Source organism: Cebus imitator, unplaced genomic scaffold, assembly GCF_001604975.1.
Source record: "Cebus imitator isolate Cc_AM_T3 unplaced genomic scaffold, Cebus_imitator-1.0 Scaffold23, whole genome shotgun sequence".
NCBI classification, from domain to species: Eukaryota; Metazoa; Chordata; class Mammalia; order Primates; family Cebidae; genus Cebus; species Cebus imitator.
In genome coordinates this window covers 8,961,356-8,987,708 of record NW_016107338.1, presented here as the reverse complement: position 1 = coordinate 8,987,708, position 26,353 = coordinate 8,961,356, and the positions used below count along the sequence as shown (strand labels likewise).

Sequence of the window (26,353 nt, the reverse complement as noted above, 5' to 3'; positions counted from 1 at the left end):
AAAAAAAAAAAAAAAAAAAGATCTAATTTTTCTTGTGATTTAGCTGTCATATCTAAAGAAACAGTTGCTCAATTCATGGTCACAAAGATTTATACCTAGATTTTCTCCTAAGAGTTTTATAGTTTCAACTCTTACATTTAGGTCTTTAATCCATTTGGAATTAATTTCTGTATATGGTGTGAGGTAGGAGTCCACATGCATCCATCCAGTTGTCTGATCACTGCTGAAAAATATCCCCCACTGAAAGGTCCTGGCACATTTGTCAAAAAAAATAATTTTTTTTAAATGATTATGTTTTTTCCTGGACTCTGAATTGTATTCCATTGATAAAAAGGATAAATCTTCACTAGAGAGAATATAAGCTAAAATTAGGTCACTGCCTCTGACTTTGAGAAATGATCATGATATAACTTCTCATTTTCAAATTCTCCCTAAGTGTTTACTTCTTCCTATATTCTAAGAAGACTAGCTCACACCCATGCACAATGACCACAGATAAATGCACAAACTATATACTGTGTAAATTTGTTTTTTAAAAAAATATATAATTTCATATTGCCTCTGAAATAAGGCAATTAAAACCCTAGAATAATCTTTACCAACTGTTTCTTAGATAAAAAACTTAGTCTTTGCTCTCTGTTCTCACACCCAAACTGCACTCCACATATCCTTTACCATAAAACAGAATTTGGCTTTTTATAGTGTACAATTTGAAATCATCTTTGGTCTAAAGTGAATAATCTTTATAACCATTCCTTCAATATATTTAATATCCAGGAAAAAATAAAGTCTGAATTGCAATCATGTGCTCATTTTGAGCCAAAATTGAGGCTTATTTGGCATTTTCTATGGCTCACCTGCTGAGAAGACCTGGGTTACCACGCGTTTTCGTGTCTGTACTAGGCACCAAACTGCTTATTCTCAAATTGGGGCCAGTGCAGTAAAATGTACTTCATCTACAGGACCCATAGGCTTTAGAGATTTCCCTCTCCCAGAGTTCCATCTTGCCTGTGTACATGCAGAACACCAGCAACCAGCTCTAGTACTGCTGCTTTTGGACATGCTGTCTGCATCCCAACAGGCTGAGACTGGGTCTTTTGAACTGGGAATTCTCTCCTGGAATTCCCCGTTGGGGATAAAGAAAGCCTGAGGTTAAAATGACTTAGTCTTGCCCTGGATATACTTTGTTTAATGCTGAGGTAATTTTGGTAGTTTTAGGGGGTGGAAGGGCAGAGAAAAATCCAATTGGGTATAGTGTTGTTAAGGCTTTGGCATTATATTTCTGCTTAGTAACATTTTAAAATTATGCCTGTGTAGATGCTTCTAGCCTAATGTAAGGGCTAGAAAGTATATGAGCTGTCCAGGTATGCATGTGAGTATCTGTGTGTGCATGCCTAGCTTTAATGAACATAAATAGGCCATGTGTCACTCTTCATGAGAGATTTGGCACAGGAAGCACACTACACAAAAGTATTACAAGATTCAGGAACTAGCAGAGGAAAAGATCCTCAGGTCCTCGCAGATTGCTAACTGCCTACCTTGAGAGTGGATTTTCTCCCATTTGACCTACAGCAATGTCACATTAACACACTTGTCTTTTTTTCCGTTTGTCAATAGGAAACCGAAAAGAGAAGAGCACCTGAGTGAAGAAGCTATCAAGGTGATCGCTAGCCTTCCTGACTTGACGTTCATGCATGCCAAGGTGTTGATGTTCCCGGCCACGTTAACACCTTCCACAAGCTCCCAAGAAAAAGCAGACTGATAACTGATGTGAACTGGACAGTTTCTATTGCTTTTCCTTTTTTCCACCCCTTCCCTACCATCAAAAGCATACTTGCTCTAATTAAAAAAAAAAAAAAAAAATTCAAGTTCAGCTGATTTGTTGGTAAGCCGCACTAGAAAGGTATACATAGTAATGTATATTTATTTACATACTGAAGTCCTAAATTTATATTAGAAAAATGTAAATAATCGGGGGTAAACATTTTTGAAGATTTATTCTTTTTGTGTTGCTGGGATGTATACATTTATGTCTTTGTGAAATACACTGGTGGTGTCCTTCTTATAAAACTTTTCAAATAAAAAAAAAAAAAAAACTCAAATCTTCACTGTCTGTGAAATCCCCTTCAGTCTTTTCAGATTTCATTGACTGTCCTTGATTTTTCATATTACATGTCAAATTACTTTTGCTATCATAAATAAGCTCCAAAGTCTCCAATTTAATTTTTTTTAAATTTTGTGTATGATGGGTTTGTTTCAGATCTGGCTTTTGTTAACATTTTGGGGCTTTTTTAATCTTTTCAATCTGGCGTATTGCTCTTTGACCTTTTGCAAGGTACTCAATCAATTGCTTTTTTGTTTTAGGGTATGGATCATTGTCAGAACTTGATTGGAGGGGTTTAAAGAGATTGTGTCTGTTTAAAATCAGTTTGATTCAGAGAAGGACCAAATTATATGAATGTCTTACAATGGAATTTACTTGTTACTGATTTTTGTTCTATTGTACCACTATTTTTTGAGGATTTTGCACAGTGTAAAATGACATAATCATAGATTGCTATGGTTTAGGCTGTATATACAGTGAAAACTATGGGTTTTAAATGTTTGGGGAAATTCCTATGGAAGAAAGAGAGACATGTAGAAGAACCTCTAACAAGGTTAATGTGCATGCCCAAGGTCTTTTGAGATTTCAGTGTGTAAATTTCCTTTTAGCTTACACAAAAATAAAATAATTTAAAAGAAATTTAGCCTGCTGTCTTTGTACTTTGGTGTGTGAGGAAAAATGTAATGAGTTTGAATGAGAAGTTTTATTGAATATTAATGTTTTTCAATCCAGAGAAAATCATTTGATAGGGCTTCTACTTTGTTGAAGCCAGGAAGAATTAGAATCTGGCATTTAAGAATTGGATCAACACTTTTAGTAGCTGAGCTGTTTTTATATAGAACATGAAATCAGTAAAGAAATTCCCATGATTCATTATAACGTATCTTCATCAGGATATTGGCAAGGTTAAATAGGGATTTGTAAGGAATTTTTTTCTTTCCAAACAAATATAAGCATGAAATGAAGGTAAGCAGAAAAAGCCTAAAAAGTAATTTTAGAATGTTACTAGATAATGCTTCAGCAAAAAGTCACATGACATTGCACCAGGAACAGGCAGTCAGCTGAAGTCAGCCTCATCCACTCTGGGAATGGGCCATTGGAATGCTTGCCTGAGTGTAATGTAAGTATGGTCTGGAGTGACAAGATGCCTACCTAGTCCATATCCCACCATTTCCCCAACTATTTAAAAAAAAAAAAAAAAAAGTTCGGTTTTCAGAGAAAGCTTTCCTTCAAAATAATCACAAATTTTTAGTGTCCAGCACTAAAAATGGAAAAAGATGACTCAGAAAATTCCTTAGCAGAACTTTTCATGTTTCAGTAATTGAAGCATTAGCTACTTCTATAGTACATTACAACTAAAGTATAATGTCAAGTTTCACCAACCTAAGTTCACAGCGCACATATTAACTGTTACCATGAGAAAATTGTCAACTTTTCTGAGCCTGAATTATCCATAAAAATGGGAATGATCCTACTTCATGGGATTGATATATTAAATAATGGATGTATTTAATAAGACACTTGTCACATGAGTAAACAGTCAATGAGCGGTAGCCAGAGCATAGCATCGGGGAACTCCAAAAGCTCCTGGAGTTCTAGTAGATTCAAGAAGCAGCCTCAGGAGAAAGGGTCACTAAATAGTAATAGAGTAACTTAGCATTTTAAAATTTTTAAGTGGGCCTTTCTTATGAAAGTGGCTTATTTTAATGACTCATAGATATTTCATCTTATAACTACTTTTAGATAAGCCAAACTTTGCTTCTGTCATATTAGTCTTTGATGATTTCATCACAACAGGTGGATGTTAGTGCTTCAGTACTGAAGACCAAAAAAATGGTCAGCTTTGTGCCAGACCATGTTTAAACTATACTATAGCAGTGGCTGGCAGGAAGAGCTTTGAGGACCTTCCTGGGATCTCAGCTAAAGGACAGCCTGTGGCTTGCAAGCTTGTCTTGGTCAGCAGCAATTCCACATCTGTTTTAAAGTCAACCAGGAAGACCCTGCAGAATTGAGAAGGGAAGGAACTAAGGAGTTGGAGCCCCGAAAGGCTAAATCATACACTGGCTCAGCAAACAGCTTTGCATCCTTTCCATCTTCAAACCAGCTCATTCATCCTGCAGTTGCATCCCATTGGATGGCCAAGTCCCAAGAGCCATACATAATTCCCAGGTTAATCCAAGCCCGACTGGGAAGTATGGAGAAGACTTTTGTAAGTTGAGTCACGTCAATACTATTTTTATGAGTCTTTTTTTTTTTTAAATAGAAAAGCTTGTTCTTCCCTCTTCATGATTGTGTTCTTTACTTAGAATTTGTCATCTTTTCATTCCTTCATGTTTCTTAAATCAATTAGGATTAGGCTTGGCTGTGAGTAACAAAAACCCAAAATACTGCATTTCCTGTAGTAAGACTCATCCTTTTGTCACATTTTGACTTCTCTGAAATTGGAATGTGTCGTACAATTGGATGAGTTGTCTTTAATTGGCAGTGGTTTTTTTTCTTAGTGACATATTAAGTAATGCTACCTTACGGCCAATGACAGAATTGATGAAAATGGTAATGGTGGCTTAAACAGTGGAATTTTATTTCCCTCCTGTAAAATGCTGGAGGAAAACAGTCTAGGGCTGGTAAGGAGCTTCATATGATCACTTCCTCAAGTTCTTACTAGCTTGTTATTCCACCATTCTCAACACATGGTTTCTACCCCCTGGTCCAAGGTGGCTGATGTTATGGCCTTCATGCCTGTATTCCAGGCATCAGGGTAGAAAGAGTGAAGAAGGGATTCTTCTTCCCATTAAGGACATTTTCCATAGGGCATACACACTATTTCCAGTTATAATCTATTGGCCAGAACTTCCTTGCAGGTTCCTATCTAGCTGCAACAGAGGCTGGGAAATACCTCTATTCTGGGTGGCCATCTGAAAGGAGAGGAATCTAGTTGTAAGGAAGAAGAGAACAGATCATGTAGGGCGACCAGTAGTCTAAGCCATACCTACTTCTTATTTCTCAGCTCATATATTTCCTTGAGATAAAGTAATGCATAGAGAAATGAATTCCGGGATCATTTTCTCAGGCTGCCATGCCTCAGGCTAGATTTGTCTTCCTGGTGCTTTTCCAGGAGGGAAAAGGATCTATAGAGGGCAGTACAGGATTTCCTGGGATGTTGGAGGAACAAATGCTAAGGTAAGTCCTGGGTGGAACTAAAGGCAGCCTGATCAGAAAAGGAGCACTGAGTTCAAGTAGGAGATGTGTGTTAAATACAGCTCTGCCACTCACCAGCTGTAACATCCTGGATATATCCCCTTTTTAAGTACCAAGGACTTCATAAAATGAGGGGGTTGGAGTCTATAGAATGAAAACTAAGGTAGGAGAAAACCTTACAGAAGTTTAGGACTGGAAGATCAGCTGGTCCAACGCTTTCCATACTACTCCCAGGAGCCCTGCAGCAGTGCCAGGAGGCCTTGGCACCTGTAGTCAGGGGGTATCCAATAACACACTAGGCTTATATATTTATGGAAAGGAAGGGTGAGTGCAGAAGATTGCATGTAACAAAAGCATTCCATTGCTACCAAAAGATGAAAACCAAAGATGACGCAATACACACAGCTGAAGAAATTGAAGTCTAAATAAGGAAACTGACTGGCACATCATTACATGTCTAACCAGGAGCAGGACCTGGATCCAGTTTTCCTAACCCTTGGCTTTTTTATTTATACCCTCCTGCACCCCAACCATCTGAATAGCCGGCCGGCCAGCTTTTGCCTGAACATTTGCAGGGGCACTGTGTGGACTCAGGACTTCACCAGGAAGTCCCCTTGCCCACCTCCAATGCACGTGCACACACGCACACACACGAGCGCAAACGCACACGCACACACACGAGCGCAAACACACGCGCGCACACACACACACATACACACACGCACACACACTTGGTTGGCAGCACAGATTATTAGGACCTTGAGTGGAAACCTGGTTTCCCATAACCGTTCATTGGTTCAAGTTACCAAATTACCTTCTCCCAAGCTGCAGGGATAAACCTAGTCTTTTTGCCATGAATATCTGAAGATCACTCTCATGCCTCTCCTTCCACCAAACCTCCCATGATGACATGGTTTCCATGCCTTTCTTACACACATTCTTTTCTGGACATTGTCCAGTTTGCCAAAGTTCCTCTTAAAATGTGCTCCACTGACAGAGCCAGAAGTCATCTCACCACTGGCATGGGGCTCATGTTTAGTTCAGACACTACTTCTAATGTAGCCTAAAACTGCATTACTGTTTATGGCAACAGTATTGCCTCTTTAGCTCACTGTGTGAATAGCCTTTTCCCCCTAACTGCCATCAAATCAGATTTTTCCTCTCATCTCTCATCTCCTGGTGTCATTGAGTTTTTGGAGCCTAAAAGCAGGGTTTTTTATTGATCCTTTTCCAACTTTGTTGTGTCAGCTTTAGACCATTGTTTCAGCCTGTTCATCTCATCAAATCTTCATTGTACCATCAGCACACAGACTTGCCCTCCTTCCTCTGCTCTGTCATCCACAAATTAATAAACAACCTTCATAATCCAAATCATTGACAACGTGTGACCAGCAAAACATCCAGTGTGCCAGGAAGACCCTGGGTGCGGCTTCTCAAACCAGTGATGCCCACATTTCTTCATTTTGCCCACCAGTCATAAGAACAGGTTAAGCCTTGCCAAATCCAATCACATTACACCTGTGGCATCTCATGGCCCACCCTGAGCATTTCTACAGATGCTCCCTAAAACCTCATGCAGCTTGAACATTTCTGTGACTGCCTGGCATGGTGGTGCACACCTGTAGTCCTGGTTATTCAGGAGGCTGAGGCAAGAGGATTGCTTAAGCCCAGGACTTCGAGACCAGCCTGAGCAACATAGGGAGACTCTGTCTTTAAGAAAAAAATCTGTCAGGCACGGTAGCTCACGTCTGTAATCCTAGCACTTTCGGAGGCTGAGGTGGGTGGATCACCTGAGGTAAGGAGTTCAACACCAGCCTGGCCATCATGGAGAAACCCCATCTTTAAAAAAAAAAAGGAAAAGAAAAAAATCTGACTGGTTCTCCAAAAGCATAATGATGATAAAACAAGTAGAAGATAAAATGGCATCTACTCGGGATGGGAGATTAAATGAGAATGATCCATATCATCACTGGCATATAGAAAGCCCTCAATAAACTTTTTATCTTCATTCATCCAGGTAAGTATTCTGTCACTGATGATGCAGATAGAAGACTCATAGTAGGAGGATATGGTTGTCTTCTTAAAGTTGGCCTTAAGGTATCTACTGTGTTTCAACTATCTATCATTTATCTTTTCAGCCTGGACCTTCTGTGAGGATATTGCATATCACTTTACATAATTCTATTATTTTAAATTTGCCTTTTTCAAAAACTGTCCCTTTCCTTCAGTTTTCAAAAACCAGGATTTGAAGAACAAAATACTGGTCACTATTGTAAGCTTCAGAGCCTTTGACTTGCACATTCCCTGCTCTCCTTTTGACCAGAGCTCATGCTCCTCTCCCGCCTCACTATCCCTCCCCTGAAAGTCAGGGACTAGGGTCCCAAAGCCCAAACAGGTCAAGGAGGGCAAACAAGGAGACCTTGTGTGATCTGCGCTGTGTCTACCTTAGAAGAGGGGCTGCTGTCATCTCCTACCCACCGTTTCTGCTACAGAATCCAGGATCAAAATAGCTAATGATGATCTCAATGGAGATCCTCATCCTTGCCTCTACCCTGAACTCTGTGCCACTATTTTTTTTTTTTTTTAAAGACAGATTCTCACTCTGTCACCCAGGCTGGAGTTCAGTGACACAATCTTGGCTCACTGCACTGCAATCACCACCTCCCAAGTTCAAGTGATTCTCCTGCCTCAGCCTCCCGAGTAGCCGGGACTACAGTCACGTGCTACCAAGCCTGGCTAATTTTTGTAGAAATGGGATTTTGCCATGTTGACCAGGCTGGTATCGAACTGCTGGCCTCAAGTGATCTGCCCGCCTTGGCTTCCCAAAGTGCTGGGATTACAGGCGTGAGCCACTACACCCAGCCCTGCTCCGCTATTCTGACGGTCCTATGGCTCTCCCCACCTAAATGTCCCCAAAACACTTCTGCAATTAAGCATGTGCTCACAGCCTTCCAGCCCTCCACCCAAACCCACTATGCCCCTGGCCTTGGGACAGCCCTTGTTCCATTTGCCACGCTTCAGGTTTACTCTCAGCCTGCTCCCCTTCCTCACCCTCAATCCTATTGGCATGGAGTCCTGTCAGTGATACCTCCTAAGTATCCATTGCCTCTCTTCAAACCTTCATCATCCTTACATGATTATTGTAATAGCCTCACACTGACCTTCCTCTGCATGTCACTCCTCCAGTTTAACCTTCCACTATGCCAATGGAATGCTCTTTTCCTGCTGAAAATCCTTCATGGCACCCCCTTGCCCTTTGGACAAAGTCAGCTCTTTGACAGGTTCCACAGCACTGGGATCTTCCTCTCTGCGTGGAGGCTCCCACCTGGCCTGCCAGCTCCTTGCTGGTTACCAAATGCCCACTGGGGGATGGCCCACGCTCATCGTCTCTCAGGAAAACCCTTTCTCACCAGCCAGCCAGCTTCATTTCCTCAGGGAGCCTTTCTGGGCCACCCCCACAGACAGAGCTGGCTCTCCAGCCTCCTCGATTGCTTGGCAAACCTCTCTGATCATGTAATGTTCGTTATAAAACTACTTTACATTTATTAAGAGCTCTGCTGAGTGCCAGGTACTGTGCCTCACACACATTTTCTCTCTTAATCCTCGCAGTTACCCTAAGAGGTACCTGAACTCTTGTACTGATAAGGAAACTGAGACAGGGCATGATGTAACTTCCCCCAAGGTCATAGAGCCAGGAAGCAGAAAAGCCTTGAACCCAAGCCTGAACACTTAATCACAGAGCATCAGCCTCTCGGTGGGATGAGGGCTGTTATGTCACCTCTCACCTTGCTTCCTCATGACTGATCTGCTTGTCTCTCTCCCTTGGGCCTTGAGAGCAGAGACAGGGTCTGGCTCATGTTTGTCCCTGTCCCCTGGCACATGGGCAGACTTTCATTTTGCTTGCTTCCTAAACTAGTTTATGCATAAGCCCCTCAGGGGAATGCACAGGGACCCTTCCTGAGTCTGTGCTTTGCCTCTGCCTGCAAACATTGTGACCCTCACCTCAAGCCCTGTCCAAAATTTCCCCCAAAATATCATATTCTATCAATCACTGACTCAGTTCTCCAAGCAACCCCCCGAACCCTCTAGGTTTCCACTCTGCCAAGTGCCGTTTCTTTCTGTTGGTTTTTGCCTCAATCCCTGCCTTGTGTAACCAGCAGGTAAGAACTGGATATGAGGTGATCCTGCTCCCGGGGTACAACTCTATAGCCCACCACCAGGAGGACCCTAGTATGTACACAGGCTCTGTAGGAGAGACCCCCTAACCTAGGACTCACTCTGACCATTCCTCCCAGGGTGCCCGGAGTTGATGGTTGGAGGAAATCTGTAAAGATGCCTCTCCATTGCTGAGCGTGACACCACACGTGCACCTGAAGGCATGCTCCCCGTGGAAACCTGCCCCGCCCACTTTCAGCCTCACCACACCCTGCCCCCCACCATTTTTTTTTCTGTTATCCAAAGCAAGGCTTCCAAGTTTGAGCTGAAGGTGGTGCAGGCAGGGTAGGTGGAGTTGCTCCTGACTTTGTAGCTCTGGGACTAGGCTTCCCAACCTGGCCCAAGGACCTCCAAACCCAGCAGGATTACTGCCAAAGCAAGCCACAGTGGAGGCTCTCCTTCTGTTATAAATTCAAGTCACATAGGCAGGGCATGGTGGCTCATACCTGTAATCCCAGCACTTTGGGAGGCTGATGCAGGAAGATGGCTTGAGGCCAGGAGTTCAAGACCAGCTTGGGCACTATAGTAAGACCCTATCTCCACAAAAATTTTTTTAAGACAGATTCTTGCTCTGTGGCCCAGGCTACAGTGCAGTGGCGTGATCTCAGCACTGCAACATCCACTTCTCTGGTTCAAGTGACTCTCCTGCCTCAGCCTCCCGAGTAGCTGAGACTACAGGCATGCACCACCATGCCCATCTAATTTTTATATTTTTTAGTAGAGATAGGGTTTCACCATGTTGGCCAGGTTGGCCTTGAACCCTTGACCTCAGGTGACCTGCCCGCCTCAGCCTCCCAGAGTGCTGGCATTACTGGCGTGAGCCACCACACCCAGCCAAGAATTTTTAAAAATAAATAAATTCAAGCCCCAGCTTAAAAGAGACCCTCAGCTGAATAGAGACATTTTACCAAAATCAGTGTTTTGACTCAGTGGGAGGAGAGGAGTCTGGCCTAAGGACTGTCCAGCTCCTCACAGAACACTGTAGTCCTAGGAAGCATCAGTTGAGTGGGGCTACCATTTATTTCACTTTATTTCTGCCAGTCACCTTGAGAGCCTGAACTTCCATCTGGGTGGAAGTCAGAATGGCACAGGCCAGGGTTCGAGCCCTTGTCAGAATAAAATGCTCTCCCTCGGCTCAAAGAAGAGGCCTGAACTGCTTTGCCATTAACCTAATGTCTGTCTCGGGACCCCTATTCCACGGTGGTCCCTTCTCTCCCGCCCTGTCTCCTCCCCTTTCCTGGCTACCGCTGCCCTGCCATGCAGCCACAGCTACAGCCCAGAGGACAGGCCGGCGTTGCTCCCCTTCAGCTGCTATCTTGTAACTCCCTCTTAATTTACAATCTGTTTTCTGTTTCAGATGTTTGGAAAGAAAATGCCTTAGTCAGCAGCCCTGGAAAACCTCATTTTCAGTGAAATCTGGACACTTCTTTCCCACCCCAGGTTTTTGTTTTGTTTTGGTTTTTGGTTTTGTGGCTGGAACCTAACATCTGTGAGGCAGACAGGACCACATGGGCTCTGTGTCACCAGACACCTGTTGAAAGGATGCACTCAGGGGTAGAAAATCTGGGCAGAGCCCACCAGCAGCAGCTGGTATTTATCTAATATCAGCCTCAGCTGACAAGGAAATGGATGGGCAACCCAGCACTAACAGAAGAGCAAAGAGAAGAAAAGGTGTTGGGTCCAAGCTGCAAATGCTCGTGGGGACCTGCTGGGAATCCCTTCCCCTACTGACTGATGAGACAGCCAAAAGTGCTTGAAGAAAACCGTCAGGTTTTCCCTGCTGAAGAGTGCCTGCCACCGCAGCATGCACTCCACAGGGCAGACCTGGGGAGAGGTCTCCAGGCTCATCCGTGAAAGGAGACATCTGCCAGTCTGCCTGAGTTTTCATGGTCTTGTGTGCTTCCGAAGGATTGTGAAAGAAAGAGCATGCGCTATTATTTTAATCATTTCAACATGGGGCTTGGTAGAAAACAAAACTCATGACCAGAGCTGTGTGTTGTGCATGCGGCAGCCCTGGGGCCCCGCTAGCTCCCTCATTGCCTAGGCCACTGTCCTCAAACATGCACCAGCCCCAGGACGTGAGGAATCCCGAGCCCTCGGGAGCCACAGAAGAGGCGGCCTGTGCACCGCTCCTGGAAAAGAGGCAGACAAAGGGCAGCCGGAGCTCGGCGTGGGCACCGCCACTTCTGTTGTGAGGCCATGGACCAGTATGTAAAGTGTGGCTAGGAATGAAAGTAAAAAATACCAAAGCAGCCCACTCAGGGGAGTTAGAGATAACTCATTGTCTTCATCTGTTTGGGCTATTAGCACAAAATACATTAGACTGGATGATTTATAAACAACAGAAATGTGTTGCTTACGGTTCTGGGAGCTGCAAAGTCCGAGATCAAGGTGCCAGCAGGCTCCAGGCCTGGTGAAGGCGCACGCTCCGCTTTGCAGACGCCTTCCTGCTGCATCCTCACCTGGAGGAAGGAACTAATGAGCGCCCAGGCCCCTTTTATAGGAGCACTAATCTCACTCCCCAGGGCTCTGCCCTCGTGACGTAATGCCTCCCAGGTGCTCTAACTCAACACCACCACACTGTGGGTTTGGTTTCAACATATAAATTTTGAGGGAGACACAAACATTCAGACCAGAGCGCTCATGCTAAACCCTTAGCACAAGAATCTCCGTAGGGTATAACAGCAACATCAACCACCACTTAACAGGACACTTGGAAATAGTAAGTGCTCAATAAATGTTAGGTGTTACTGTTTAGGGCACCAACATCTTAGTGAGTATCTACGATGTTTGCCTGGGCTGGGAGCTTTTTAGGGAATAAGGGTATTTAAGATGCAGCACCTGATTCAATGAAATAATGACAGACCACCAGGTCAGCTGTTCATGATCAAACAATTATGAGAAACCTACTCTTGACGTAATGATGAGGCTACAGAAGTAAGCAAGCTCCAAGAGGGGGTCCGATCAGGAGGCTGGGAAGGGGCTCAGGTTGGGTGGTTGGCCATGTGGCCCAGAATCACCCAAGTAGACCTCAGAGGGCTCTCATAGGCATGTCCATAAAAGGTGACCCTTGGAAACCTGTCCACATTTTTAATTGTCTTAGGGTGGGCCCATGTTTTTAATTGTCTTGTGGTGGCCTGGAAGGCGGATGGGATGTGAACATGTGCAGAGGGAGTGATCAGCTAGGGCTCATCCTGGAAAGTAAATCCCAACAAAGACTATCCATCCATCCACTCATTCAACTTCTGTTAAGCACGTACTATGTGCCAGGTACTTGTGTGTTCCATCCCAAACACACAGAAAGTGTTCACCCTTGGGTTTGTCAAGCATCTGGTGCCCGGCCAAGCCCAGGAAGATGAGTGGTGTCCCCAAGGGTAGCTCATCGTCCTCCCTCAAGCCATCCCTAACCTCAAATGTCTTATAATTTATTTACTTATTTATTTTGCTGAAAGATTTTAGAATAAATTATGGACATTCTCTCATGTCACCCACACACACCAACACCATATCCAAAATAAAGGGATGATTTTCCATATCTAACCTCAACACTGTTATCACACCTAAGAAAGTTAAAAATAATGTCTGACTCCCATTTGAAATGAAGGCTATATTTGAATTCCCCCAAATGTCCCTAAAATGTCTTTTCTAGCCTGCCTGTTCAAACAAGAGGCTGTGCTGCTCAGGGAAAATGTATCTCATTTGGTTGTATGTTTCTTTTCATCCAGAACAGTTCTCCCATCCTTTTTCTTTTTCTTTATAATTTCAAATTTTATTTTAGATTCAGTGGGTACATGTGCAGATTTGTTACCTGGATATATTGTGTAATGCTGAGGTTTGGGGTATAAATTATCCTGTCACCCAGGTACTGAGCATAGTACCCAATAGTTTTTCAACCATTCCCCTTCTCTCTCCCTCTCCTCTCTAGTAGTCTCTTGTATCTATTGTTGCCATCTTTTTCTTTTTGAGACAGAGTCTTGCTCTGTCACACAGGCTGAAGCGTAGTGGCATAATCTCAGCTCACTACAACCTCCGCCTCCCAGGTTCAAGTGATTCCTCTGCCTCAGCCTCCCAAGTAGCTGCGACTAGGCGCACGCCACCACACCCGGCTAATTTTTGTATTTTCAGTAGAGATGGGGTTTCACCATATTGGTTAGGCTGGTCTTGAACTCCTGACCTTGTGATCTGCCTGCCTCAGCCTTCCAAAGTGCTGAAATTATAGGCATGAGCCACCGTGCCTGGCCTATTGTTGCCATCTTTATGTATGTCAATAAGTACCCAATGTTTAGCTCCCACTACGTGAGAACATGTAGTATTTGGTTTTCTGCCTCACATTAATTTGCTTAGGATTATGGCTTCTAGCTGCACCTAGTTTGCTGCAAAGGACATGATTTCATTCTTTTTTTATAGCGTCATTTTTATTTTTCATTACATGGATTTTTTGAAGAGATCAGGCCAGTTGTCTTGTAGAATGTCCCACATTCTGGATTTATCTGATTGTCTCCTCCTAGTGTCATTTAGCTAGTCCCTCTATCTCCCATACTTCCTGTCATGGTATCCATAAGCATAGAGGCACTCAACAACTCATTACCCAGAAGCCCCCAGCAGTGGGAACTGACCCTGTGGGTCATCACTCCTGTTGGGCTGTCCCAGCCCCAACAGGAGTGGTCACCTGGTGCCTGGTCCTCCTTCCTCATAGGGGCCTTCCTCAGACCTCTGCTCAGCTCCCTCCCTCTCTGCGTCAGCCTCTGCTGGAAGAATCCTTTCCTGACCACTCACTGAAAGAGTGTCCCCTAACCTTCTCTAGACCCCCGCCTGCTGTATTTTTCTTCTTAGCACACAATATCATCCAAGATATATTTACTGTTTATTTTGTGTTCTCTGTCTGTCCTGCCAAGACTGTAAACATCACAGGACAGGGACTGTTGTTGCCACAATCACTACTGTACCCCCAGTGCTTAGAACAGCTTCCTCCTGTACAAAGAAGGTGCCTTAGAAACCTTGAATGCATGAGTGTGTGAATGAATGCGCTCGACGGCAAATAACCCAATTCTAAGCACATCATCGACCCCAAGTAATAATGTTTGAGGTTATTATCTTCCCAGAAACACATACAAAATTCTGAAACTACACTTAACATTAAGCAGGGAAAAAAACACATCATCTGTGAACAGCAACAAAGTCTCCCTGTGCAAGTTGTCTGGTCTTCCAGCCCTCAGGCCCACCCCGCCCTCTCCGCCAGACTTTGGGCAACTCCTGGATCACTCAGCCCAAGGTTAATCCAGGGCTGCTTGGCCATAAATACCATTTAGTCTCACTCAGCAAATAAGAGCCCTATGAATTATAGCACTTGGCTTGGAGGATGATTTCTTTTGTCTGATTTTTTTCTAAGTCGAGTCTACTTTTTTCCTCCTTTTTCTTTCTTAGCCTTCAAATGCTGAACAGGTTCTGCATTCAACGTTTGGAGCCGGCACTGAACCAGGGCGCCCAGGGAGAGGAATCTAGGAGAGTCCTCAGAGCCAGGGTGGAAGCTGGGGTACAACCCACCATGAGCAAAGGAGCAGGGCTAGCTTGTGTTTTGTTGGGGTCAAACCAACAAATGAGACATGGCACAGTGCACCATCTCTAAAATGGAGCTTCTCCGCGGTGGCTCAAGCCTGTAATCCCAGCACTTTGGGAGGCCGAGGCGGGTGGATCACGAGGTCAAGAGATCGAGACCATCCTGGTCAACATGGTGAAACCCCGTCTCTACTAAAACTACAAAAAATTAGCTGGGCATGGTGGTGCGTGCCTGTAATCCCAGCTACTCAGGAGGCTGAGGCAGGAGAATTGCCTGAACCCAGGAGGCGGAGGTTGCGGTGAGCCGAGATCGCGCCATTGCACTCCAACCTGGGCAACATGAGTGAAACTCCGTCTCAAAAAAAAAAATAAAATAAAATGGAGCTTCTCATCCTGCTCTCAGGGAGGCCAGGGACCCCCTGAAACAGTGTGCAACATATTGTGAATGTTTGCTTCCAACACCTTTCTGGAGAGAGGGTCTGTAGCTTTCATCAGTTTCCCAAGGGAGTTTGTGACATCCTCACTCAACTCCCAAAAAGAAGGGTAAGAAAAACCCAGTGTCTGGCAGCTTTTCAGATACAGGATCAAAACTGTGTGAAACTCCTGCTGTGCCCGCACCTCACCCAGGAGCTCAGACTAATTTAGGAGATAAGGCCCGATTGACGGAGGCAGGTTTGGGTTTTGTTTGATTTCCTTTTGTTGAGTTAGCATTTCTCGAGAGTTTCGTGTATGCACGGCACAATAGTAAGCACTATAACAACAACAGTAACAGCTCGCTCTCAAGCCAGCACTCAGTGCCAGGCACTGATCAAGGTGTTTTCTGGGTACTTGCTCATTGAATCTCCTAAGAGTCCTACGAAATAGGTTCCATTATTCTCATCTCACTTTACAGATGATAAAACTGAGGCACAGAAAAGTAACTTGCCGCAAAACGGATGGCAGGACAGATCTGAAGCCAGAGGGTCTGGCTCCAGGTCCATGTGCCTACAGGACCTCTCAAGCTGTTATTTCATTGGAACCTACAACTACCTCCAAAGTATGTACTCGTATTTTCTCCATTCTACAGGTGATAACACTGAGGTTGGACAACCTGCCCAAGGTCACCTCATGCTTTATACACCTCTCCCTGTGAGACTGACAATCAGAGGACAGTCAAAGGAATTCAGGTGGGGGGAGTCACTCCAGGAAGGGGAGGCAGGGGAAGAGTCAAGCATGGGTGTGGGGCTGGGAGGCCAGGGAGCTCAGATGTGTGTGCCTGAAAAATCGTTCCCTGAGTGCTGGCGAACAGCTAAGCCTCCTTCCAGAGCCCTCAGCCCAGGAGAGGTGGCTCACAATCCCACAGGTGGAGAAGGTGCCCCAGGCTCCAGGTTAACACTCTCCCTGTTCTGAATCAAAGTCACAGGGGCCACCCAAGGAGTGCCTTCTATAGTAGAGGCCGATTAACAGGGCAGCCTCCCAGCAGCCCCCACCCCAACCCTGCTCCCTGGGCCAGCTGTCCCGCTGTCATTGACCCGGACCCTATTTACAGTTCAGTGGCAGAGGCCTCTGACTCAGGGACAGAGGGAATCCTCACGGTGCCAGGCCTCAAGCCATGTGGAGAGTGGCTCATTAAGAGCCACACCACAGCGATTACCTCCAGAGAGGTGGCGTGGCAGCAGATTCCTTGGAAGCTCTGTTTCTGTTTCTAAAGATCACTAAGGTGTTGTGAGTAATAATGAATTGCCTTCCTTACTCACACGCACAACCTGTACCTCCGCCCACAAAGGCCTTGGACACTTCTGCTGAACAGGTCAAGTCGGCCGTCTGGTCCCAGCTCTCCAACTGACTGGCAGGTGGGTGTCAGCCTAGGAACTGTATGGATTCATCAGTGCCAGAGGATGAGGACCTTTGTATCTTGTAGCCATTACCAGAAAGCAGAGCTTCCAGTAGGTCTTTCTCAAACGTTCTGTGTGGTTTGCACACTCGTCCACTGCACCAGGTAGCATTTCTTCTCTTTATGACTCCTAGGACTGTCTGCCTGCCTCAGGTTCCCAAAACCCTGTGGGTGTGGAAGCTGTGAGACAACACAGCCCAGCCCCAGGACTCTGCTGATTGGTTCATAAGTAGACCTCACTCCAGCCACAGCATCCTAACTTCGTGGCCACAATTGCTTGGTGAGGGCCTCGGCCTTTAACTAGAATTTTGGAGAAAAATTCCAGTGAGACGTTCATTTGTTAAGCCTGGGAGCTGCTACTAGAAAGTCTTGCATTCTAGGCCCAACCACATCTCTGCTCTTGGTAAAGGTTATTTACCTTTAGTTAATTATCTTTATCAAAATTATTTGAGCAAAATATAAATTATATAAAGGCACATGTATGCGCACACACACACTCATATATATGTCTTTTTTTGTTTGTTTTGAGACGCAGTTTCACTCTTGTTGCCCAGGCTAGAGTACAATGGCGTGATCTCGGCTCACTGAAACCTCCACCTCTCGGATTCAAGCGATTCTCCTGCTTCAGCCTCTCTAGTAGCTGGAATTATAGGCATGCGCCACCAAGCCCGGCTAATTTTGTATTTTTAGTAGAGACGGGGTTCTCCATGTTGGTCAGGCTGGTCTCAAACTCCCAGTCTAAGGCGATCCACCTGCCTTGGCCTCCCAAAGTGCTGGGATTACAGACATATGTCTTTAAACTACTTAGAGGGGCATTTCTGCCACTTGCAACCAGCCTGTCATGTATACTTCTCCGAAGTATGGACATTTTGCAGGAGCTCCCCTTTCTGCAGAGGGACACATGTGGGGGAGGAGGGGGGGGGACATGAAGGCCTTTGGGTTAACGTGTTGGAAGCTGCTGCCAAGCTTGCAAATGAAAACATCTTTGAACTCATTGACAAGTAAAGGTATAGGAAAGTGGATTTAAGTTGAACGTCATCTGCAAACAGTCTTGGAAGCACATGTGTATGGCCCCAAAGGTAAAGGCTACTAGACGTTCTGCACAGGAGCTCGAGGACTGGTGGTAGTCACTTCCCTTGGCAGGGCTTCCTGGGGTCCAGCAGCCTCACCTGACGCGTGACACAGGGGCAGAGCCAAGCAAAGCTTCAGCCTCCCATGTGAGGTGCAGCCACAGCTACCTCCTGCCCAGCTGGATTTTCCAGTCCTGCCTGCACGTTCCTTCCTGTTCCTTCCTCATCATCTGGCAAACAGATTTCTGCAAACTCAGGCACCCAGAGAGTGGGTTTTTCCCATGGGGGCCTTCTGTGGTATAGGCTCTTGGGGCTCTGCCAGCCTGCTCTTAGAGGCCAGGACCGGGGCCTAGGCTGGCAAAGGTATCCTCTATGCCCCCATCTCTTGCCTCTTGTTTTCCTTTCCTCCACCCGCCTCGAAGCAATAAAGCCTCCCTTTACCCCTAGGTCTCCTCCCTGAACCAGACCACATTCCACCCTCTGCTACTTACACCTTCCAGTTTAGTGGGAGCTGGAAGGAGCCTCAGAAACCATCCCCATGCAACACAGTTGCTTTCCAGAAGGAGAAACTGAAGCCAGGGAGGTGAAGTGAGCTGTTAAAGATCACCAGCTGTGAGGAGCTGCGCTGGAGATAGAACGTGGATGGCTAAGCCAGGCGTGGTGGTGCACACCTGCAGTCCTGGATGCTGGAAAGGCTGTGTCGGGAAGATCGCTTGAGCCCCGGAGTTCGAATCCAGCCTGGGCAAGGGGCGAGATCTCCCGCTCTTAAAAAAAGGAAGAAAAGGACCAGCCCGGTGGCTCACGACTGTAATCCCAGCACTTTAGGAGGCCAAGGCGGGCAGATCACTTGAGATCAGGAATTTGAGACCAGCCTGGCCAACGTGGTGAAACTCTACCAAAAATACAAAATTAGCCGGGCGTGGCGGCGGGCAGTACTTGGGAGGCTGAGGCAAGAGAATCACTTGAACCCGGGAGGCAGAGGTTGCAGCGGGCCGAGATCATGCCACTGCACTCCAGCCTGGGTGACAGAGCGAGACTCAAGGAAGAAAGAGAGCCAGTGGCCAGCGCCCTGAGTGTGCGTGGGGAGGACTGGAGTGTGCGTTTGAAGCCTTCTGTCTCCTGCACAGGAGCGCCCAGGGCCCAGGTGATAGGAAGCCAGGGGAGAGGAGGAGTTGGAGACGCAGGGACCCCGTCCGCCTGGACACTCGGGTGCGAAGGCCTATGAGAGGCCTCAGCTGGATGTCCCTCCCCGCGCCTCTGCCCCGGAGCGGCGGGCTCCCGGCCCTGGCCCTGGCTCGGGGACGCACGAGGACTGGAAAGCCGAGGGGGCGCACGGCCGGCTCTGGCCGCTGGGCCGGAGATGCGGGGATGCGGGGATTCTGGGGGCCCGGGCCGCCAGCGCTCCGCGGGGCAGGAGGAAGCTCCGCTCCCTCTACAGAGCCATCCGTGCTGCTGCCCCGGCAGCCTCCGAGGCTCCCTTTCCGCGCTACACTCTTGGCTGCTCCCCCCAGGCCACGCGAGCCGGCCCCGGCAGCTGCACTCGAGCCTGGGAGCCTGCGGGCGGCCTTGCCTTCCCGCGCCGCGCCGCGTAGGGGGCGCCCCAGGTCCCGGCGTCTGGCAGCTTCCGCGTCGCGGTCCCCAGGCCCGGTGGCCCCGCCCGGCCCCCTCGGCGCCCCTCGCCCCCTCCGCCGGGCGCTCGCCCCGCTTCCACCTTGGGATCTGAGCCCTGGCCGTCTCCCCGCAGCGCCGCGCCTGGCGGTCACTCCCTGTGACCTACTGGGCCCAGTCCTGGGGCCAAGAGCCTCATCCCCGGGGACCTCAGTAGAAAAATATGTGACCTCTGTAGCCACCCCAAACCTTCTGGAATAGAACCCCCGCACCAGCAGGCTGGGTGTCCTGGATCTCCAGGCGGTTCTCACACTGCAGAAGCTTGAGAACCAACGCTCTGGAGCCCAGACCCTGCCTCGAGAGCGGGAGGGTAGACTGAGCCCCTCGAGGACAGTGACCCTGTCTTTGTTCCCTCAAATAGCAGGGTGTCCTGCCGATTATTGACTGGTGAGGCAGGGAAAATGGTTCCTGCAGGCAGCCCTGAGGTTCTTTCATAAAAGTAGTCTTTCCTGGATGCTGACCACGAGTGACTTGGAGATTGACACAAATTTCCTCAAAGGATTGATCCACTTAGCATCTGTTTAGATTACGTCCCAAGTTGTCGACAAGGGAGCTGGGAAAGCACTTTGACCCTCTATTGTCGATGGTCTCTGAGGGGCTCACAGCACCTGGCTCACATATCCAGCCTTCTGCTAGGAACGTGGACCTTTGCTTCGTCGATGTCATTTATAGGCTCAGTGAAAATCTATCCCAGTAGGTTTGGGATACATTGGAAGATTCTTCCACCCTTCACTAAAGATTATTCCCATTTTACAGGAAGAAACTACTTCCCTTCCTATTCCATCTAGAAAAATGTGGAATAATTCAAAAGATGTGAGCACAACTTTTTGTCTTTTTTCCAGAATATTTTTACATAATATTTACAATAAAATTTAACACATGCATAACTCTGTAGTGTGTCCCATCCCCTGAGACCCAAGTCTCTGCTGTTAATCTAGTGACAGGGTGGGTTAAGGCCATGGTGTGTTAAGGACTGCTGACTTACTGCACAATGTCGCCCACCGGAAGCCCATTTTGCAGCCAACAGCCTTTGAAACACCCTGCCCTTGACTCAAGGGGATGATTCTGATGGTACGGATCAGAGTGAGGGGGAGATTTGGGATAGGCTGGCCAGGTCTCTCAAGTCCCATTTTCCAGGTGACCCTCTCACCTGCTTCTGAGCCTTTGAATGGGTGGTAGGAGGTTGGGGCAGGGGTTAAGGATGAGAAGAGGACCCTAGAAGATGCGGCTTTCTGGCTGGTCTGGTTGGGGAGGACGGGAGAGGGTTTGATAGAGCATGGGTTTGTTCAGGGCCAATTGGGCTGTCAAGAGCCTGGACCTATGCCTTCTTTTTATCCCAACAATTCTACTTCAGGAATTTCTCCCATGAGAACAATCAGAGAGTCCTTAAATGACCAACAATAGTCGGGGTACAGTGGCTCACGTTGGCAGCTTCCGCATAGCGCTCCCCAGGCCCGGCGGCCCCGCCGGGTCCCCGCCTTCTCTTTATCCCCCTCGGCTTTCCAGTCTTCTTGCGTCCCCGAGCCAGGGCCAGGGCTGGGAGCCCGCCGCTCCGGGGCAGAGGGGCGAGGAGGGACGTCCAGCTGAGGCCTCTCATAGGCCTTCGCACCCGAGTGTCCAGGCGGACCGGGTCCCTGCGTCTCCAACTCCTCCTCTCCCCTGGCTTCCTATCGCCGGGGCCCTGGGCGCTCCTGTGCAGGAGACAAGGCTTCAAACGCACACTCCAGTCCTCCCCACGCACACTCAGGGCGCTGGCCACTGGCTCTCCTTCTTCCTTGAGTCTCGCTCTGTCACCCAGGCTGGAGTGCAGCACTTTGGGACACTGAGGCAAGTGGATCACCTAAGGTCAGGAGTTTGAGACCAGCCTGGCCAGCATGGGAAGCCCCGTCTCTACCCCAAATACAAAAAATTAGCTGGGTGTGGTGGTGGTTCCCTGTAATCCCAGCTACTTGTGAGGCTGAGGCAGGAGAATCACTTGAACCCAGGAGGTGGAGGTTGCAGTGAGCCCAGATCTAGCCACTGCACTCCAGCCTGGACGACAGAGAAAACAAAACAAAACAAAACACACAACAGTACGGGAGTAGTTTAAGAAGAGTGCCCAGTCCCAAGAGAGAACAACCTGCAGGATCAAAAATCCCATCTTTTGGGTAGGAGCAACCACTGAATGTTCTCAAGCTGTTCCTGCATGGGCTCTTAAGCAACATGGAAATAAGGTTGATGGAAAACAAACACCCATTTCTAAAAAAAAATCCCATTTTCAAAAAAGTTCTAATGACATGGAGAATCACTCATTATATGAGAGGAAAAGCAGCATAGAAAATGGCATTGTATGATGCCTATTTTATGCAAAATACATATTATTTGCCTAAGGAAAAATCTATTTTTAAAAAGGACTGAAAGAAAGTTGGTCAAAATATTAGCAATGATTTTCTTTTGGTGACAGATGCATAGGTGACATTTATTTTCTGCTTTTTCTTAATGTTTTTCATAATGAGCATGTGTTACTTTCGAATTAGAAAAAATAATTTAAGGCCGGGCGTGGTGGCTCACGCCTGTAATCCCAGCACTTTGGGAGGCCGAGGCGGGTGGATCACGAGGTCAAGAGATCGAGACCATCCTGGTCAACATGGTGAAACCCCGTCTCTACTAAAACTATAAAAAATTAGCTGGGCATGGTGGTGCGTGCCTGTAATCCCAGCTACTCAGGAGGCTGAGGCAGGAGAATTGCCTGAACCCAGGAGGCGGAGGTTGCGGTGAGCCGAGATCGCGCCATTGCACTCCAGCCTGGGTAACAAGAGCGAAACTCCGTCTCAAAAAAAAAAAAAAGAAAAAGAAAAATAATTTAAGAACCTGCAGTGCTCTAAGCATTGTGCCAGGCTCAAAGATGAAGAAGCTACAAAGACATATTTTCTGCCTTGGAGGAACTCATGGTCAATGGAGCTAAGAGCTAGCCAGAAAATCTCAGTGTGGGGCAGGGTGGGACAAGTGCAGACGAGAGAGGGGGCAGGACGCAGTGGGAGCTCAGAGGAGGGACAAAGGACATCCCCTGAAATCTAAGCTCCCTGGGGTCTGGCACCTATGGGGTCAGTAGAGCAGGGTGGGGTCAGAGTCCCAGCTCTGCTCCCTGATGCCCTGTAGCTTTGGGCAGGTTTCACTAACTAGCCCGGCTTTCCCATCTGTAAAATAGGATAACGAAAGGTAATTGTGAGCAATTAATAACATAATGAATACAAAACATGGTCCCTGGCACAGAGTAAGTGCTCGATAAAAATTAAATTTACAATAGAATTTCTAAAGTCAAGACTGCGCAGAAAAGTGCAAGGGTAGCAGGGAACTGGTTGAGGTTGCTTGGGGTTCACAGGGAGAGGGTGGGAGAGAGGATAGAGGATGCCAGCCAAGGGGCACAGCTTCTGGCATAGGTGCTGCACAGCGCTGGAGGCTGGGGGACCAGTTGGGTAGGGGTTGCCTCCTGTGCCCCTGAGCAATGGAATGAGTGGAGGATGACTTGGGGATGAAAGAATAGAGAGTCGCCAGGCACAGTGGCTCACGCCTCTAATCCCAGCACTTTGGGAAGCCAAGGCAGGTGGATCGCCTGAGGTCGGGAGATCAAGACCAGCCTGACCAACATGGTGAAACCCCACCTCTACTAAAAAATACAAAATTAGCCAGGCATGGTGGTGCATGCCTGTAATCCCAGCTACTTGGGAGGCTGAGGTAGGAGAATTGCTTGAACCCAGGAGGAGGAGGTTGCAGTGAGCTGAGATTGTGCCATTGGACTCCAGCCTGGGCAACAAGAGTGAAACCCCATCTCAAAAGAAAAAAGAAAGGATGGAGAGTCTGGAGCTAGACTCAAAGCCCTTAGCCCTGACTGGAGAGGGCAAGGGCATAGAGGGACCTCCACAGAGCACCCCTGGCATTGTTCAAGATCTACAGTGCTGCATGTCATGTGTTTTTAGTCCTCTTATCAACCTGGAATATAAACATTACTATCTCCATTTTACAGATGCAGAAACTGCATTTTACTGACAAGGCTCAGGACCACACACTGGCACTAAGTGGACTAGGATTCAGGTATTGACCATATTCTTCCAATTTCAGGAGCAACAGCACCTGGAGGACCCGAATTTGCTGTCGTCCCCCACAAGGCCTCAGCAGTCTCCAACATGGAGGGGCACCGAACCAGCCTGGGGTTTCCAGGAACCTTCCTGACTGAACACTAGAAAGGCCCTTTCATTCCGTCCCATCCCCCAGGTGGGACCCCATGCCCTGGGGTGGAACAGAGGTGGAGAGGAAGGCCCCTCTGCATTTTAATAGAAATGAATTCAAATAAGTTGAGAATGTCATAAATCCCCTGAAAAGGCTAGAAGTGGTAGAGGAGTCCCTGTACCCCCAAGGGATCCCTCTGACACTGTGGCAGGCCTCAGAGCCTGGAGCATGGTTCTCCCCTGAAGGACTCAGTTCTTGGCACCCAAACTTCTCCAGTCTGTCATGAAAGGAGATGAATTGCCTCAGATCAAGTGCTAATCTTCAGCCTCAAAGTCCTTGAAAGGGCAAGATTGCTGTGTATCTGAAGATGGGTGCAGCAGAGAAGCAAATGTCCCGTAAGACCCCAGCTCTCCCCCTCCACCAAGTGCTCACACTGTCTACAGGGCAAGTCTCATTGCTTGAGAAAGCTCTTTTAATTTTTTCCAGTCCACCTGGCAAAAAGCCTGACCACAGCATCTGTCTCACCCTCCTTCCCGAAACTTTGGTCTCCTCCATGGGATTTGCAAAATTTGGGAGTGGGTGCTATGTTGCTTTGCAGTTCTGCTGCCCATTTTTCACAAGAGAAAACTGGATGTCAACAAAATGAGAATAGATTCTGCAATGAAAGCATTTGGAGCCAGACAGTGGGAGAAATCTAATTTATGACAGTCGTTTTCAACCACGGCTGCAAATTAGAAGCACAAGAACACCTCAAAAAATACTCATACCCAGGCCTCACCAAATATTTATCTTGAGATGGGACACTTTCTTGCCTGCTTTCCTTGTGTGTGGGGTATGTGTGTGTGTGTGTGTGTGTTTTAAAATGTCTTCCAGGTAATTCTATTATGCCAGAGCTAAGAACTACTCACCTAAAATAAGACAACTGTGTTAAAAAGAATATCCAATAGAGAAATGAACAAAAGACATGAATGGGCAATTCACAAAGACAATATAAAAATGGCTAATGGGCACATGAAAACCTATTGACCCTGATTAATAATTAAAGAAATGCTAAATAAAACAATAATGAGATAGCATTTCATGTATCAAGTTGTTAACCCTTTTTTTTCTAATGAAAGAATATTCCCAGGAATAACAACAGTGTTTGTGTGTGTGTTGGGAGTGGGGCTGTGGCGAGCCTCAAACACTGTGAGAGTAAATAGCTACAATCTCTCCTGAGGACAGTTGGGCAACATGCACCTTTAGACCCATCAATTTCACATTAAGATTCGATAAGGATGCACTGAGATTTAGCTAGAGCTGTTAATCTTAGCAGGAACAGAAAATTGGAAATTCCTAAATATCTACCATTAGGAGATGAGTTGAATGAATTACGGTGCTGCTGTAACACAGGACGGCACACAGCCACTGAATGTGACAGTCGAAGAATATGTCCTGATTTGGGAAGATGTTCAGATAAATTATTGAGTGAAAAAAGAAGCAGTTTCCAAATAGTAATAGCATTTTTGCTTTTTAAAAAAAGTCCTTCCATGAATTAGAAGTTAAAAAAAAGAAGATTATGAAAAATATATACATGTATGTGTCAGTACTTAGAAAACAGCTTGCAAAAATATATGCAGGCCATGTGGTGGCTCATACCTGTAATCCCAAAGAGACTTGAGAGGCTAAGAAGGGAAGACCTCTTAGGGCCAGTACTTCAAGACCAGCTTGGGCAAGATAGGGAGACCCTGTCTCTATAAATTGTTTTTCTTTTTTTTTTGTAAATTAGCCAGGCATGATAGCATGCACCTATAGTCTCAGCTACTTGGGAAGCTGAGGCAGGAAGATCATTAAGCCCAGGGGTTCAAGGTCACAGTGAGCCATAATTGTACCACTGCACTCCAGCATGGGTAACAGACACCGTGTCTTTAAAAAAAAAAAAAAAAGCAAGGTTTTAGTAGTCTTCACTTTTTTGTACTACAAAGGTATTTTATATTTTTATTTTTGCTTCTCTGTATTTTCTAGCTTTTCCCTGCAAAGGATATATTGTATTTATGTTTGTTAAAGGGAAAAAATTATTTTTAATAAAAAGAAATTTACTTTCCAGAGCAGTTTGCTCATCTGTTTTCCTCTGGGAGGAGACGGTCAACATCTTGGTACAGCAAAATCTCCAGAAAAATCCCCAGACTTCACCCTTTTTTTCACACCCCATCTTTGACCAAGGAGCCAAAATATAGGCTCAGACTGGACTTCTTTTCCCTCCTCTTCCAGGCCTTTCCCACACTGCTGGGCTGTGAAAGGCTGAAGGAGGTAGCGCTGGGGAAGAAGCAGAAGATCTAGAGGTCTGAGAGAGCCTCATCTGAGCAGAGGGAAGCCTGGGTTCTGAAGTCCTGGCTCCAGCGCCATGTAGCCATGTGACTTTAGATCAGGCCCTTAACCTTTCTAAGCTTCTGTGTGCACAGCTATAAAATGGGAATAGTAACA

At 46.7% G+C, this 26,353-nt stretch overlaps 1 protein-coding gene across 5 annotated transcripts in view; it reads left to right on the top strand.

The window, feature by feature from the left end:
* Positions 1 to 2,743, top strand: part of AFTPH (aftiphilin) — a 67,327-nt gene extending 64,584 nt beyond the window's left edge. For all 5 annotated transcript variants that reach the window (XR_001823076.1, XM_017522141.2, XM_017522139.2 and 2 more), the window contains one exon: positions 1,618 to 2,743. Coding sequence is in view for 4 of the 5 variants with exons in the window: in XM_017522141.2 (XP_017377630.1) it covers positions 1,618 to 1,762 (145 nt within the window). In the remaining variant the exon portion in view is untranslated. The remainder of the gene's footprint in view (positions 1 to 1,617) is intronic.
* The last annotated feature ends 23,610 nt before the right edge of the window (positions 2,744 to 26,353 follow it).